The sequence below is a fragment of the Salmo trutta genome, chromosome 25 (assembly GCF_901001165.1).
Source record: "Salmo trutta chromosome 25, fSalTru1.1, whole genome shotgun sequence".
In the NCBI taxonomy this organism is placed as follows: Eukaryota; Metazoa; Chordata; class Actinopteri; order Salmoniformes; family Salmonidae; genus Salmo; species Salmo trutta.
Window position 1 is genome coordinate 37,932,799 of NC_042981.1, and position 15,559 is coordinate 37,948,357.

Here is a 15,559-nt window from a genome sequence, read left to right on the forward strand (position 1 = left end):
ATAGGAGCAGAAGTTTATCTCCTGTTTCTGTTGCGTGAGGATGTACAAGTACACCCTATGGACAGGACACAAGTCTATCGCAGGGCCTTACCCCAGATCTATCAGAGACGCATAGGGTCCCATTTTTTATATTCTTTGGTATGACTCGGCACCCTGAGATAAGGATAATATTTGTGTGTGTATGTGTTGATAGCAGGTTCAGCTCTGATGTGGAGAATCTCCAGTGAGAGACTGCGAGACTAGACTGTGATACGTTCAGAAAAACCCCAAACCCACTGACTGATTCTAGATATATATTCACACAAAGACCATTTAGATAGCATGGACGCCATACTAATTCAAGGTGGGGTATTTGTAAGACAAAGAAAGGACTCTATGTTCGGGTGAGAGAAGAACAGTATGATCTCTTCATGGGCATCATAAACATTTGGCTATCATTCTTTAAAAAATACATATACTGTATGGTTTATTGTCACATACACCAGATAGGTGGGGTGAATGTGTTGTTTTACAGGGTCAGTCATAGTAGTACGGCGCCCCGGGAGAAAATTAGGGTAAAGTGCCTTGCTCAATGGCACATCGGCTCGGGTTCTCGAACCAGCAACCTTACGGTTACTGGCCCAACACTCTAGCCTGCCAACCTCACAATGAGAATCCCAGTGTCTGACGGTGTTTCATCGTCTATCTCAATCAAATGCATAAATCCATTTTTACGTCAGCATTTGACTGAAAGTATACTGGTAGCACCTTATTTGGGGAGGACGGGCTTATAGTAATGGCTGGAACGGGAAAAATGTAGTGGTATCGAAAACATCTAGCACATGTTTTTCATGTGTTTGGTACAATTCCATTAACTCCATTCCAGCCATTATAATACGCCATCCTCCCCTCAGCAGCCTCCTCTGCTCTGTACAGCCCCTGGACAAAGTGGTGACTGGGGAATGAACCAATAACTAACAAATCATAACTTTGGTTTGTTCTCTCTCTCTCTCTCTCTCTCTCTCTCTCTCTCTCTCTCTCTCTCTCTCTCTCTCTATCTAACGATCATGTGCTCTGTGTTTTCCTTCCTCTCTCCTCGCAGGTGTGTCTGGTGGAGTGTGACAGTAACGTCTCCCCAGCCTTCACTTGGGACCTGTGTCGCAAGGTCTTGGCACCGCCACAGTTACCATTCCTGTCCATAGGGGGCGCTGCCATGCTGAAACGGGCCCAGGAGGAAGTGGAGGCCATGCTGCCAGAGGAAGAAGAAGACCAGGGGGACGAGGGGCTGATGTACCCAGCAGCCCTGCAGAGGTTTGACCACGTGGCCCGTGCTCTGGGGACAGACGAGCTGGGCAGTGAGAGCCAGCTAACCCTCGCCAATGCTGCCTACAACTCCCAGCTGCCCCGGGAAATGGAGGAAATGGACTTGGAAGAGGGGGATAGTGTGACAGAGAAAGAGCAGGACGAAGCGGCAGGGATAAGTCTGTCCAAGCGCTTTGGGGGGTTCCTGAAGGGAAGGCACGGCTACAGGAAATTGATGGGCCCTGGAAGGCCCTTGCAGAAGCGCTACGGCGGGTTCATAGGCGTCCGGAAATCTGCCCGCAAGTGGAACAACCAGAAACGCTTCAGTGAGTTCCTGAAGCAGTACCTGGGCATGAGCACCCGAGCCAGCAAGTCCTACAACAGCATCTCCACTGACATCACCCAACAGAACGAGGTGTAGCCATGCCCAAAGCAACCGTATCCCTGCCATAACCTAGCAAACCCCAGACCCTCCCCTACATATCCAAATCCGTCACCACGGTGATGATTAAACTTCTGTTCTGACCTCTCATGAAAATCCACACTGGAGCATTATAGATTCAGTCTTGTATATTTCTCATTGATAGCGATAATAACATATTATGAATAAAAGCTAAAAAAAATAGTAAAAAATACAATGTATACAGCTATTAATGGTTTATCAGAGAATCACTCTGGATTATTATTATAGTCACACAAACACACTGTATTTGTTTTGCTTTCCCATACTGTATCTGTAATGTAACTTTTCAAACAATTTTTGCGTTCATCAATCTTGGCTATTAGTATTACATGGGTAAATTCAGTGGAAACTTCATGAATTTCAATACCCAGCAGCCCTGCAGCCCAGCAGCCCTTACTAGTGAAGTTTTCGTTGACTTCCTGAACCAGTACAGTACATCCACAAAGTTTCTAAACCCAGAGGCGCAACATCGCGAGACTTCGGTAAACACTTCCGTCAAAAACAACTGTATATCTAAGGGTTGCCTTTAATTTGACAGCCTGCACATGCGCAGTTCTGCGCGAGATGACCGTTAGACCCGATGACGTGTTTCTACGCGGGAGTTTAGCTAGCCAACGTCGCCATGACATCGCCTACAAGCGTTATCCGGGATGTCTTGGAGAAGCAGTTTCTGCCTATCGATAAGCTACTGTACTGCCTTCGGTACATCAGTACATGAGAGGGAGACTGTCTTTGGCGGATCAGGGCGTCACTCTCTTTATTGTGCTACCCTCTAGTGGCTGACCAAAAATGATCTTTCAGATTTCCAATTGAAAATGTGCTAGGATATATTTTATATATAACACAATCTCATTATTAGGTGTGTGGATGGCTCAATCTGTAACCTATTGACATGTTTAAAACTTCTTAATATTCTCTAAATATTCTCCCAACTTCAATATCAACCCTGATAGTGTCCACTATAATTTGGTGCAAAACATCACAAAGAACTATTCCTACTGTATAAGACTGCCGGAGGTTATCCATGCACATATACAAATGATCTGTTGGCAAAACTAATGTTCTGATTTGAAATGAACCTTGGCTTGTTTTTGTTGAAGCAGACACAGATGTAGCCTACTGTATGTATGAACAGTGTTCTTTTTCTTTAAATTGTTATTATGTGAAACCATTTTGTTGTGCAGTATAAAACCTGTAAATAGCAGACATTTAACATATCAATAAAGATAGTTTACTATTTCTTTTGTGGCTTGTCATGCAGCAAATGATTCTGTGTCTTGAGGTGTTTTGTTCCAATTTTCTAGATGATGACACCAGTTTATACTGTATCAATCCCACAACACTCCATTTATTACACAGAACATTTCCAGACCAATATTGTCTTGTATAATAATGATCATTATCATCATCATCATGTTCTCTTGAATAAAATCTCCTGTAAACATACAGGCTCATAAGCCAAAATGGACAGCCTAGAGTAGTTTCTGTCACATATTTTGGAGCATATTGAAATATAACTTTACATCTAACTTAAAAAGACTACAAAATAGAAGATTACTTTTGACAGGATACATCTTTATCAAGTATATTTCAACATCAAAAAGACAAAAACATTTCAGATTCCATATAAAATGAGTGCATCATAATACAAATTATACTTTATTCAACGGTTGCTTTTTCTCTAAGTGCATACATAGCACAATATATATAAATACAATTGTTTAGGTTTTTTTTGCTTCTGTGGATTCATTGGCTTACTGCAAGGAAACATGAGTTTCAATAAACAATCATGAATATATTTTGGGTCTTAACATATGAAACATCTGTTTATGCCGAACGTTCATTAAACTCTTTGTCAACAGAGATGTATGCATGTTCATTTACAATAGGTGGTAGAGTGACAAGGGTTTGGCTTAGGGCCACAATGCCCTCGAGCAGCGTATCATTTGAAGATAAGCCTAACTTAGTCTGGTAAATGCATTCAGACTCAATGCTGGCACCATATTTAAGATATTATTATTGGTACCATGTGGTACATTCCACATCTAACCAGGAACCTCGATAATTACATTAAATTAGTGTATCGCCACTACTGAGAGCGGTACGGGTTATTGGCCATCCAAGTATATGACTAATGTACGGAGATAGATTCCTGCCCAAATATATTATACAAACGCATAATTTTATTACAATGACGTAAGACACAACCTGCCAATGACCTCCATGTTGTAAAAGGACCCAATACTTCCATGCCCTATTCTGTCATAGTGTCTCTTTAACAATAAACTACAGTGCTTAAAATTATATCTGTTAGTGTAACTAACGCCCGTCGCAAGACCATTTCTGGTGTAACCCCCCCCCCCCCCCCCCCCAAAAAAGACTCTGCTCTTACAAAATGGCTGCTCTTACAGATTATCTGTTGACCCGAACAAAGAAGACTAAGGCAAAACAGGAAGGATCGTTACAGTAGCTGCTAACAACAAGGACGAGATACTGAGTCTTTAACTTTTAACAGTTGCTTGCATCATGGTCAGAGAAGTGAAAATCAGTGTGTATGACATCTGATTGGTCTAAAGTATGTGAATTGATTCCTATATCCCACAACATGGTAATTCTTGGCGGAACATTGTATTTAACACATTTTAGAAAAAACGACAAGTTGCAAAATATAGACACAACATTGCTGGATAATATAATGAAACACACAATACAAATTACATAGTCGACGTCGACAAAACATTATTTTTGTTTCCTTAAAAAAGCCAATTACAATAAAAAAGCTACATACGAATTTTCAGGAATAAATGGCTTATAAACACATCATCAGACGGGTTGGGCATATGACTCCCAAATCTGCATTTTACATCTCCTCCAATTACAACTCTCCAATCAATTCTCAATGTTTAAGACACAACTTACTGGTTACTGTTGATTGGTAGATCATGAGCAGATGGAATCCTATACGTCAAGGGGGATTCTCCCAGCCAATCAGCGCACTTTATGGAATTGACAACAGATGGTATACATTATTAACAAATAACTGAACAAGTTGATGGCCAGCAACTCTCCTCTCTGACATAGGTCCTGTATTTAGCATGCTTGTTACTAATTATTTAATGAAGCTTCATCTCTGCTACTTAGGGCTAACTCCCTCCTTGTATCACTTTACTTTCTTCTCCTAATCGTTCATTCTCCACCACCTACACTGACAGAAAGCCAAAGCGTGAATGTATCGGTTAATCTTTGTATCATATGGATCTGTTCTTGCCCAGGCATTTGGAAGTTGGATTGATTTACAGATCAGATATTCTGCTCAGCACCTGCCTGGCTCATGTCCACCCTTGGCAACAAGCAGAAAGCCTTGTTCCCAAGCCAATTTATGGACGGCATGATGGCATAGAGCAATAGGCATCCCCTATATAGCTGCTGGGTATAGAAGAGCTGCTGGTTATAGGTTACAGCCAAAGACTTGGAAGAGAAGAAGTCCGCTTCCTGTATAGTCCCTCCCTGGGCAGGAAGACAGAAGAACTGAGATGCGGAACTATGCTGCAGGAATAGCTCATAGGTTACCGGTCATAGGTCATTAAGCTGCGCCAGCCAAGTTCACCGTGAGCACCAACACACAAGGAACCCGAAGTTCTCAAAGACATGAACAAAGTACATAATAGTTTTTTAGTAAAGTTGTAAAAAGTACAAAAAACGAATAAAAAAAAGAAAAGAAATAAACACCAACGTACATGTTGCTCCACTGGTTGACCCCCAGATCTTTCCTCAGTCTTCACTTGAAGAGGTGACTGCTCCTCTCTTCTGGCAGTCTCTCGCTTTCTTTCTCTCCTCCATATCTCTTTTTCTCTCTTCGTCCCTCTCTTCTTCGGTTAGGAGTTCAGTCGAGGAAGCGCTGGCAGGCTTTCTTCCAGCGACAGGCGGTGCACCACTGATCCCGGTGCTCGATGCCGTAGACCTTACGACACTTCTTAGCCTCGCCACGGATCCTCCTGTAGAGAGAAAGGGAGGGAGGGAAAGAGAGAGGAGATGGAAGAGGGAGAGAGTCAGAGGTTGAGTTAATTGACAGTAAATGTATGAATGGAATTGGACAGAGAGACATGTGTAGAGAGGGATGCATGGAGGGATGCGAGAAGGGAAATGACCGTAGACTCAAATTGACTGAGGCAGATATGTTATCAATAGCAATACAGTAGTAATAGTATATAGTATAGTATAGCTCACCTTGTGGCCCAGTGGCTGCGTGGGGGAGAGGTGCTGGCAGGGTGTGGCCTAATTGGGGCATTCTGCAGCTGCAGCCACTGTTCTCCCACACTGACTGACCGCACAAGGAATGGTGCGCCCTGGTGGACAGAGGGGGAAACCCACAGATGAAGAGCAGAGAAAAACAACAGAACATACACATATTATTACTGCCTGCGTTATAGGTAATGAAGAGGGATTTGAGCAGAATCGCAAATCCCATCCAATCAAAAGGCTTCTTCTCCACGTCTCCTCTCCTTCATCTGCACTGATGTGAAAGGATCTGCAGATTAAGGAAGGAAACAAGGACAGGGTCCCACTATACAGTTGAAGTCGGAAGTTTACATACACTTAGGTTGGAGTCATTAAAACTTGTTTTTCAACCACTCCACAAATTTCTTGTTAACAAACTATAGTTTTGGCAAGTCAGTTAGGACATCTACTTTGTGCATGACACAAGTCATTTTTCCAACAATTGTTTACAGACAGATTATTTCACTTTATCACAATTCCAGTGGGTCAGAAGTTTACATACACTAAGATGACTGTGGGCTTGGATAATTCCAGAAAATGATGTCATGTCTTTAGAAGCTTCTGATAGGCTAATTGACATAATTTGAGTCAATTGGAGGTGTACCTGTGGATGTATTTCAAGGCCGACCTTCAAACTCAGTGCCTCTTTGCTTGACATCATGGAAAAATAAAGAAAATCAGCCAAGACCTCAGAAAAAAAATTGTAGACCTCCACAAGTCTGGTTCATCCTTGGGAGCAATTTCCAAACGCCTGAAGGTACCACGTTCATCTGTACAAACAATAGTACGCTGGTATAAACACCATGGGACCACGCAGCCGTCATACTGCTCAGGAAGGAGACGCGTTCTGTCTCCTAGAGATGAACGTACTTTGGTGCGAAAAGTGCAAATCAATCCCAGAACAACAGCAAAGGACCTTGTGAAGATGCTGGAGAAAACAGGTACATAAGTATCTATATCCACAGTAAAACGAGTCCTATATCGACATAACCTGAAAGGCCGCTCAGCAAGGAAGAAGCCACTGCTCCAAAACCGCCATAAAAAAGCCAGACTACGGTTTGCAGCTGCACATGGGGACAAACATCGTACTTTTTGGAGAAATGTCCTCTGGTCTGATGAAACAAGAATAGAACTGTTTTGGCCATAATGACCATCGTTATGTTTGGAGGAAAAACGGGGAAGCTTGCAAGTCGAAGAACACCATCCCAACCGTGAAGCACGGGGTTGGCAGCATCATGTTGTGGGGGTGCTTTGCTGCAGGAGGGACTGGTGCACTTCACAAAATAGATTGCATCATCAGGATGGAAAATTATGTGGATATATTGAAGCAACATCTCAAGACATCAGTCAGGAAGTTAAAGCTTGGTCGCAAATGGGTCTTCCAAATGGACAATGATCCCAAGCATACTTCCAAAGATGTGGCAAAATGGCTTAAGGACAACAAAGTCAAGGTATTGGAGTGCCCATCACAAAGCCCTGACCTCAATCCCATAGAAAGTGTGTGGGCAGACCTGAAAAAGTGTGTGTGAGCAAGGAGGCCTACAAACCTGACTCAGTTACACCAGCTCTGTCAGGACGAATGGGTCAAAATTCACCCAACTTATTGTAGGAAGTTTGTGGAAGGCTACTCAAAATGTTTGACCCAAGTTAAACAATTTAAAGGCAATGCTACCAAATACTAATTGAGTGTATGTAAACTTCTGACCCACTGGGAATGTGATGAACTACTATTATTCTGATGTTTCACATTCTTAAAATAAAGTGGTGATCCTAACTGACCTAAGACAGGGCATTTTTATTCGGATTACATGTAAGGAATTGTGAAAAACTGACTTTAAATGTATTTGGCTAAGGTGTATGTAAACTTCCGACTTCAACTGAAATTTCCTGCAATTCTATGCATTTGGCCATGGCTAATGCTGTGTTGTTTTACTCAAACATAACAACATTTTCATTGCTAAATTCATTGTTTTGGGAATTTTCAAATCTCCCAGATGATCTAGCTTTTATTTTGGTGATTGTTAGTTCTCAACAATTATATTATCTGTCCTACATACGTTATATCTGGTTTAAGTAATATAAGTTTACATTGAAGACATTTTTCCATACCGAAAATTTATAAAACAATAAAAAATATGGATATATACAGCACCAGTGGTGTAAAGTACTTAAGTACTCGTTACATTTTGACAGGAAATTGGTCCAATTCACACACTTATCAAGAGAACATCCCTGGTCATCCCAACTGCCTCTAATCTGATGGACTCACTAAACACAAATGCTTAATTTGTAAATTATGTCTGAGTGTTGGAATGTGCCCCTGGCTGTCTGCCACTTAATGAAAAAAATCTAATTATTCCATCTGCACCACTCAGACTCCCGAGTGGCACAGCGGTCTAAGGCACTGCAGCTCAGTGCACGAGGCATCACTACAGTCCCTGGTTCGAAGCCGGGTTGTATCACATCCCACCGTGATTGGGAGTCCCATAGGGCGGCGCACAATTGGCCGAGGGTCGTCCGGGTTTGGCCAGGGTAGGCTGTAATTGTAAATAAGAATTTGTTCTTAACTGACTTGCCTAGTTAAATAAAAAATATAAGGAATTTGAAATGGTTTTTACTTTTGATACTTAAGTACATATTAGCAATTCTGTTTGCATTACTTAAGTATATTTAAAACCAAATACTTTTAGACTTTTACTCAAGTAGTATTTTACTGGGTGGCTTTCACTTTACCTTGAGTCATTTTCAATTAAGATATCTTTACTATTACTCAAGTATGACAATTGAGTACTTTTTCCACCACTGTACACTACCAGTCAAAATGTTGGACACACCTACGTTTTTTCTTTATTTTTACTATTTTCTACAATGTAGAAAAATAGTGAAGACATCAAAACTATGAAATAACACATATGGAATCATGTAGTAACCAAAAAAGTGTTAAACAAATCTAAATATATTTTAGATTCTTCTAAGTAGCCACCCTTTGCCTTGATGACAGCTTTGCACACTTTTGGCATTCTCTCATCCAGCTTTACCTGGAAAGCTTTTCCAACAGTGTTGAAGGAGTTTCCACATATGCTGAGCACTTAATGGCTGCTTTTCCTTCACTCTGTGGTCCTACTTATCCCAAACCATCTCAATTGGGTTGAGGTCGGGTGATTGTGGAGGCCAGGTCATCTGAAGCAGCACTCCATCACTCACTTTCTTGGTCAAATAGTCCTTACACAACCTGGTCATGTGTTTTGGGGTCATTGTCCTGTTGAAAAACAAATGATAGTCCCACTAAGTGCAAACCAGATGGGATGGAGTATCGCTGAAAAATGCTGTGGTAGCCATGCTGTTCAAGTGTGCCTTGAATTCTAAATAAATCACTGACAGTGTCACCAGCAAAGCATCCCCACACCATCACACCTCCTCCTCCATGCTTCACGGTGGGAGCCACACATGTGGAGATCATCCGTTCACCTACTCTGTGTCTCACGGCGGTTGGAACCCAAAAATCTCAAATTTGGACTCTGTGAAGCATTTATTTGGGATGCAATCTGAGGTGCTGTTAACTCTAATGAACTTATCCTCTTATCCTCTGGGTCTTCTTTTCCTGTGGAGGTCCGCATGAGAGCCAGTTTCATCATAGCGCTTGATGGTTTTTGCGATTGCACTTGAGGAAACTTTCAACGTTTCTGGATTGACTAACCGTCATCGCTTAAAGTAATGATGGACTGTCGTTTCTCTTTGCTTATTTTAGCTGTTCTTGCCATAATATGGACTTGGTCTTTTACCAAATAGGGCTATCTTCTGTATACCACCCCTACCTTGTCACAACACAACTGATTAGCTCAAACACATTAAGAAGGAAAGAAATTCCACTTTTAACAAGGCACACCTGTTAATTGAAATGCATTCCAGGAGACTACCTTATGAAGCTGGTTCAGAGAATGCAAAGCTGTCATGTAACCTTTATTTAACTAAGCAAGCCAGTTAAGAACAAATTCTTATTTACAATGACAGCCTACCGGGTGGGGGGTAGAATGTTGTCAGCTCAGAGATTTGATCCAGCAACCTTTTGGTTATTGGCCTAATGCTGTAACCACTAGGCTACCTGCTGCCCTGATCATCAAGGCAAAGGGTGGCTATTTTGAAGAATCTCAAAGAGAAAATATATTTAGATTTGTTTAACACTTTTTTTGTTACTACATGATTCCATATGTGTTATTTCATAGTTCTGATGTCTTCACTATTATTCTATAATGTAGAAAATAGTAAGAAATAAAGAAAAACCCTGGAATCTTTTACACTATTTGGACTATGGGGCCCGCCCAAGGATTTCAAATCACATCAAATTTGATTAGTAACATGCGCCGAATACAACAGGTATTACAGTAAAACCTTACAGTAAAATGCTTACTTACAAGCCCCTAACAAACAATGCAGTATAAAAAATACAATATAAGAATAAGAAATAAAAGTAACAAGTAGTTAAGGAGCAGCAGTAAAATAACAATAGCGAGACTATATACAGGGGGTACCGGTAGAGAGTCAATGTGCGGGGACACCGGTTAGTCGAGGAAATTTAGGTAATATGTACATGTAGGTAGAGTTATTAAAGTGACTATGCATAGATAATAACAGAGAGTAGCAGTGGCGTAAAAGAGGGAGGGCAAAGCAAATAGTCTGGGTAGCCATTTGATTAGATATTCAGGAGTCTTATGGCTTGGGGGTAGAAGCTGTTTAGAAGCCTCTTGGACCTAGGCGCTCCGGTACCGCTTGCCATGCGGTAGCAGAGAGAACAGTCTATGACGAGGGTGGCTGGAGTCTTAGACCATTTTTATGGCCTTCCTCTGAGACCACCTGGCATAGAGGTCCAGGATGGCAGGAAGCTTGGCCCCAGTGATGTACTGGGCCGTACGCACTACCCTCTGTATTGCCTTGCGGTCAGAGGCCGAGCAGTTGCCATACCAGGCAGTGATGCAACCAGTCAAGATGCTCTCGATGGTGCAGCTGTAGAACCTTTTGAGGATCTGAGGACCCATGCCAAATCTTTTCAGTCTACTGAGTGGGAATAGGTTTTGTCGTGCCCTCTTCACGACTGTCTTGGTGTGCTATGACCATGTTAGTTTGTGGACACCAAGGAACTTGAAGCTCTCAACCTGCTCCACTACAGCACTGTCGATGAGAATGGGGGCGTGCTCGGTCCTCCTTTTCCTGTAGTCCACAATCATCTCCTTTGTCTTGATCACGTTGAGGGAGAGGTTGTTGTCCTGGCACCAAACGGCCAGGTCTCTGACCTCCTCCCTATAGGCTGCCTCATCGCTGTCGATGATCAGGCCTACCACTGTTGTGTCATCGGCAAACTTAATGATGGTGATGGAGTCGTGCTTGGCCGTGCAGTCATGAGTGAACAGGGAGTACAGGAGGGGACTGAGCACACACCCCTGAGGGGCCCCTGTGTTGAGGATCAGCGTGGCAGATGTGTTGTTACCTACCCTTACCACCTGGGGGCGGCCAGTCAGGAAGTCCAGGATCCAGTTGCAGAGGGAGGTTTTTAGTCCCAAGGTCCTTATCTTATAGATGAGCTTTGAGGGTACTATGATGTTGAACGCTGAGCTGTAGTCAATGAATAGCATTCTCACATAGGTGTTTCTTTTGTCCGGGTGGGAAAGGGCAGTGTGGAGTGCAATAGAGATTGCATCATCTGTGGATCTGTTAGGGCGGTATGCAAATTGTAGTAGGTCTAGGGTTTCTGAGATAATGGAGTTGATTTGAGCCGTGACCAGCCTTTCAAAGCACTTCATTTGTTGTAAATTGTAGTATAATATCTGTATACACTACTGCACATAACTGCTACAGATGTGAACTGAAGGGGGAAGATAAATCTGGTGCAATTAATTTGTTGTGGATGGTCCCTGACAAATAGACTAATCAAATAAATTAGAACATATTGCATTTGATGTTGACATCTCACAATACTGCAAGGTAACAGTCCAGCAAAACAACACAGATGAATTAGCAAGGAAACTCTTTATCCACTATTTTAGCATTCATGACAAACGATCTGTCCAAATTGTCAAAATGCAATGCATATTTAGTGCACATCAAATTGAACAATCCATGTTTACTGCTGAAAGGGTATGTGCAATGATTGTTCTGTGTGTGCACTGCAGCTGATCTACTGCAGTGACTTGATCGTGCCATTGACCACGTGTTGTTTACAACACATAAAAATGACCCACAGTTCCTACTAACGATCGATAGGTGGCAGTGATGTAGCACCACAGAACGGGAGTCTATGGGCCAGTGGAGACAAAGGCGATGTTCTGTGATGGAAAATATGATCAAATCAACAAGGGGATTGCCTGGTAAATATCCACAACAAGCTATTGGCAGTATAGAGCAGCTCTGGAGGCAGGGCAATAAATCTATCCTATAAAACAAGCGTTCTTTGTCCCTGATGGACTGACTTCTACTCCACAAACACATACTGGCAAAGGCTCTGTAGGGGGAAATGTTTATGCAAATGCACGCTTTTCAAGAAAATACGTGATGAATTCAGAAAGCTTGGAGATAAGGAAAGCTCTGTGTTTAAAGGGGAAAAAATGAATTATCCAAGTGAAAATAGCATATACCTGGACATACAGCATGAAACATGAACAGCAATTGTGGTGTTCTTAACTGAGTGTTTATACGCGAATTATCGATGGGAATTTCCCTTCCGATTATCCTATTGGATTCTACAGTCAGGGTTGCATTCAAGAGCCTCAGGAGTCAGGGTTGCGTTCACTGTCATTTCATTGCTATACCAACACATTTCTTTCTAGGTGCATTTGTATTAATTATCAGCTGAGACGCGGGATGGGCGGAGTTTGCGCATTTGAGAACATTCCTTTGGTCCCAAAGTGCAGCTCTACCCACCCGATACACGAGGGTTGTTACATCAATTCGGGAACCTTTTGAGATGTGTAACTTGGTGGGAAAAAATGTTGATTTCACCCAATTTTAACATGCTGTCATAAAGAGAACATGTTCAACTCAATAAAAAACATAAAAAACAGGGAAGGGCAATTAAATGTAAATCCCCCCCCCCCCAATTTTTTTATTTTTTATTGTTAAACCATTTCAATCCTGTCTATCTATGGGTAACGGGGTTGACGTGTTATACTCGACCCACTCAGTTTTCCTCCACAAAACACCAGAAAATGTCCAAAAACATCTGCTTTAAAAATATGATTTGTCTATTAGATGTTCAATGTTTCTTTTGAAAAAAGCGTGACCCTGGACAACACCCTGTCGTTCTCCACTAACATCAAGGCGGTGACCCGATCCTGTAGGTTCATGCTCTACAACATTCGCAGAGTACGACCCTGCCTCACACAGGAAGCGGCGCAGGTCCTAGTCCAGGCACTTGTCATCTCCCGTCTGGATTACTGCAACTCGCTGTTGGCTGGGCTCCCTGCCTGTGCCATTAAACCCCTACAACTCATCCAGAATGCCGCAGCCCGTCTGGTGTTCAACCTTCCCAAGTTCTCTCACGTCACCCCGCTCCTCCGCTCTCTCCACTGGCTTCCAGTTGAAGCTCGCATCCGCTACAAGTCCATGGTGCTTGCCTACGGAGCTGTGAGGGGAACGGCACCTCCGTACCTTCAGGCTCTGATCAGGCCCTACACCCAAACAAGGGCACTGCGTTCATCCACCTCTGGCCTGCTCGCCTCCCTACCTCTGAGGAAGCACAGTTCCCGCTCAGCCCAGTCAAAACTGTTCGCTGCTCTGGCACCCCAATGGTGGAACAAGCTCCCTCACGACGCCAGGACAGCGGAGTCAATCACCACCTTCCGGAGACACCTGAAACCCCACCTCTTTAAGGAATACCTGGGATAGGATAAAGTAATGCTTCTAACCCCCCCCCCTAAAAGATTTAGATGCACTATTGTAAAGTGGTTGTTCCACTGGATATCATAAGGTGAATGCACCAATTTGTAAGTCGCTCTGGATAAGAGCGTCTGCTAAATGATTTAAAAGTAAATGTAAATGTAAAAAAAATCTTAACAAAGGAATACTATATTAAAACGAGAGTTTAGTTCATGTAACAGGGTTGACCTTAATATGAGGGAAAGTAAAAAATTGTACCTTTAAATGAATCAATAATCACATGAAATCAATAATAATCTTCAGAAATTACTTTGTCAAAGCAACAAAATAACTAGGGCTTTAGAATGATGGTGACATTTTTGAGAAATGTTGGTGTGAAGGATTGGAATTTAAATCTTCCTGGAAGTCACAGAAGGTACACGGAGGGACATGTCAAAATGCATATAAAAAAGTATTTATTCATATTCAAAAAATCAGCTTTATTGAATTCTCCATGTGGTCTATATTAAAGGGCACTTCATTGAATATAACAGTCTTTTAAAATTCAATATTGGTGCACAATTTCTACTTAAAATATCAAAGGGATGCAAAGGGCACTAATTTCGTGTAACGACCCACCAGGCAGGGTAAAATGAATGCATACTTTCAGATTTAAATCGTAATGCAAGCCTACCTGACTTGGTTGGGGGGTGGAGGTGGGTTTGGTCCAACGGCAGCTGGAGGAAACAGAGACGGGTGGTGCCACCACCTGGACTGAAGTAGGAGCCTGCAGAAGTAAACAATGTGGTCGATGGTCGCGATCAGGTTGGAGCATTAAATGCAAAATACAAAACAAAAGGCTGTATAACCACTTGCAAAACAATACAGAGGTTTCAATAGCTGCTCATAGCGTGCTTGTAATGCATTCAACTCAAGAAACATTTGTTTTCTACTTTTTATGTCCAGTGTGCAGAACAGAGAATATGTAAACATTTATTAGGTACAGTACACCATCATGTTCATGGAACTGGTTCTCTCCTACAGACGGTGGGCATCGAGGCGTTCAGTTACTGTGAGCGTGGTATGATCGTCGGTGCCAGGTGCGCCGGTTCCAGTATATCAGAAACGGCCGGCCTCCTGGGCTTTTCACGCACGACAGTGTCAAAGGTTTACCGAGAATGGTCCGCCAAACAAAAAACATCTGTCAAGAATCGTGCTAGCTAACAGGCGGTCCACAAAAAGGCAAATAACGGCGCAATACAACAGTGGTGTGCAGAACTGCATCTTGGAACGCACAACTCGTCGGTCCTTGTCACAGATGGGTTATTGCAGCAGACGACCACACCGGGTTCCACTCCTATCAGCTAAAACAAGAAGAAGCGGCTGCAGTGGGCACCCGATAAGCAACACTGGACAACTGAGTGGAAAAACATTGGCTGGTCCGACGAATCACGGTTCCTGTTTCGTCATGCTGATGGCAGAGCCAGGATTGGTGTAAGCAGGTGTCAATGGTACAGGCTAGTGGTGGTGGTATAATGGTGTAGGGAATGTGTTCCCTGGCACATGTTAGGTCCCTTAATACCAATTGAGCAGAATCCATGCCCTAAAGAATTCAGGCTGTTCTGGAGGCAAAGGGGGATCCGATCCAGTACTAGCTGGGTGCACCTAATAAACTGGCTACTGAGTGTATAT

At 42.6% G+C, this 15,559-nt stretch overlaps 2 protein-coding genes across 7 annotated transcripts in view; one reads left to right on the forward strand and one right to left on the reverse strand.

The window, feature by feature from the left end:
• Positions 1–3,009, forward strand: part of pnoca (prepronociceptin a) — a 54,512-nt gene extending 51,503 nt beyond the window's left edge. For all 4 annotated transcript variants that reach the window (XM_029713904.1, XM_029713903.1, XM_029713905.1 and 1 more), the window contains one exon: positions 1,082–3,009. In XM_029713904.1, coding sequence (XP_029569764.1) covers positions 1,082–1,702 — 621 coding nt within the window. In that variant the 3' untranslated portion in view covers positions 1,703–3,009. The remainder of the gene's footprint in view (positions 1–1,081) is intronic.
• A 1,483-nt stretch (positions 3,010–4,492) lies between these two features.
• Positions 4,493–15,559, reverse strand: part of LOC115162523 (zinc finger protein 395) — a 36,447-nt gene continuing 25,380 nt past the window's right edge. For 2 of the 3 annotated variants that reach the window (XM_029713900.1, XM_029713899.1), the window contains exons 8-10: positions 14,562–14,654; positions 5,972–6,090; positions 4,914–5,739 (exon numbers count right to left, since the gene is read on the reverse strand). In XM_029713900.1, the coding sequence (XP_029569760.1) occupies positions 5,628–5,739; positions 5,972–6,090; positions 14,562–14,654 (324 nt within the window). In that variant the 3' untranslated portion in view covers positions 4,914–5,627. Of the gene's footprint in view, positions 4,741–4,913; positions 5,740–5,971; positions 6,091–14,561; positions 14,655–15,559 lie in introns of those variants that run through there. The other variant, XR_003869568.1, reaches the window with a different exon arrangement.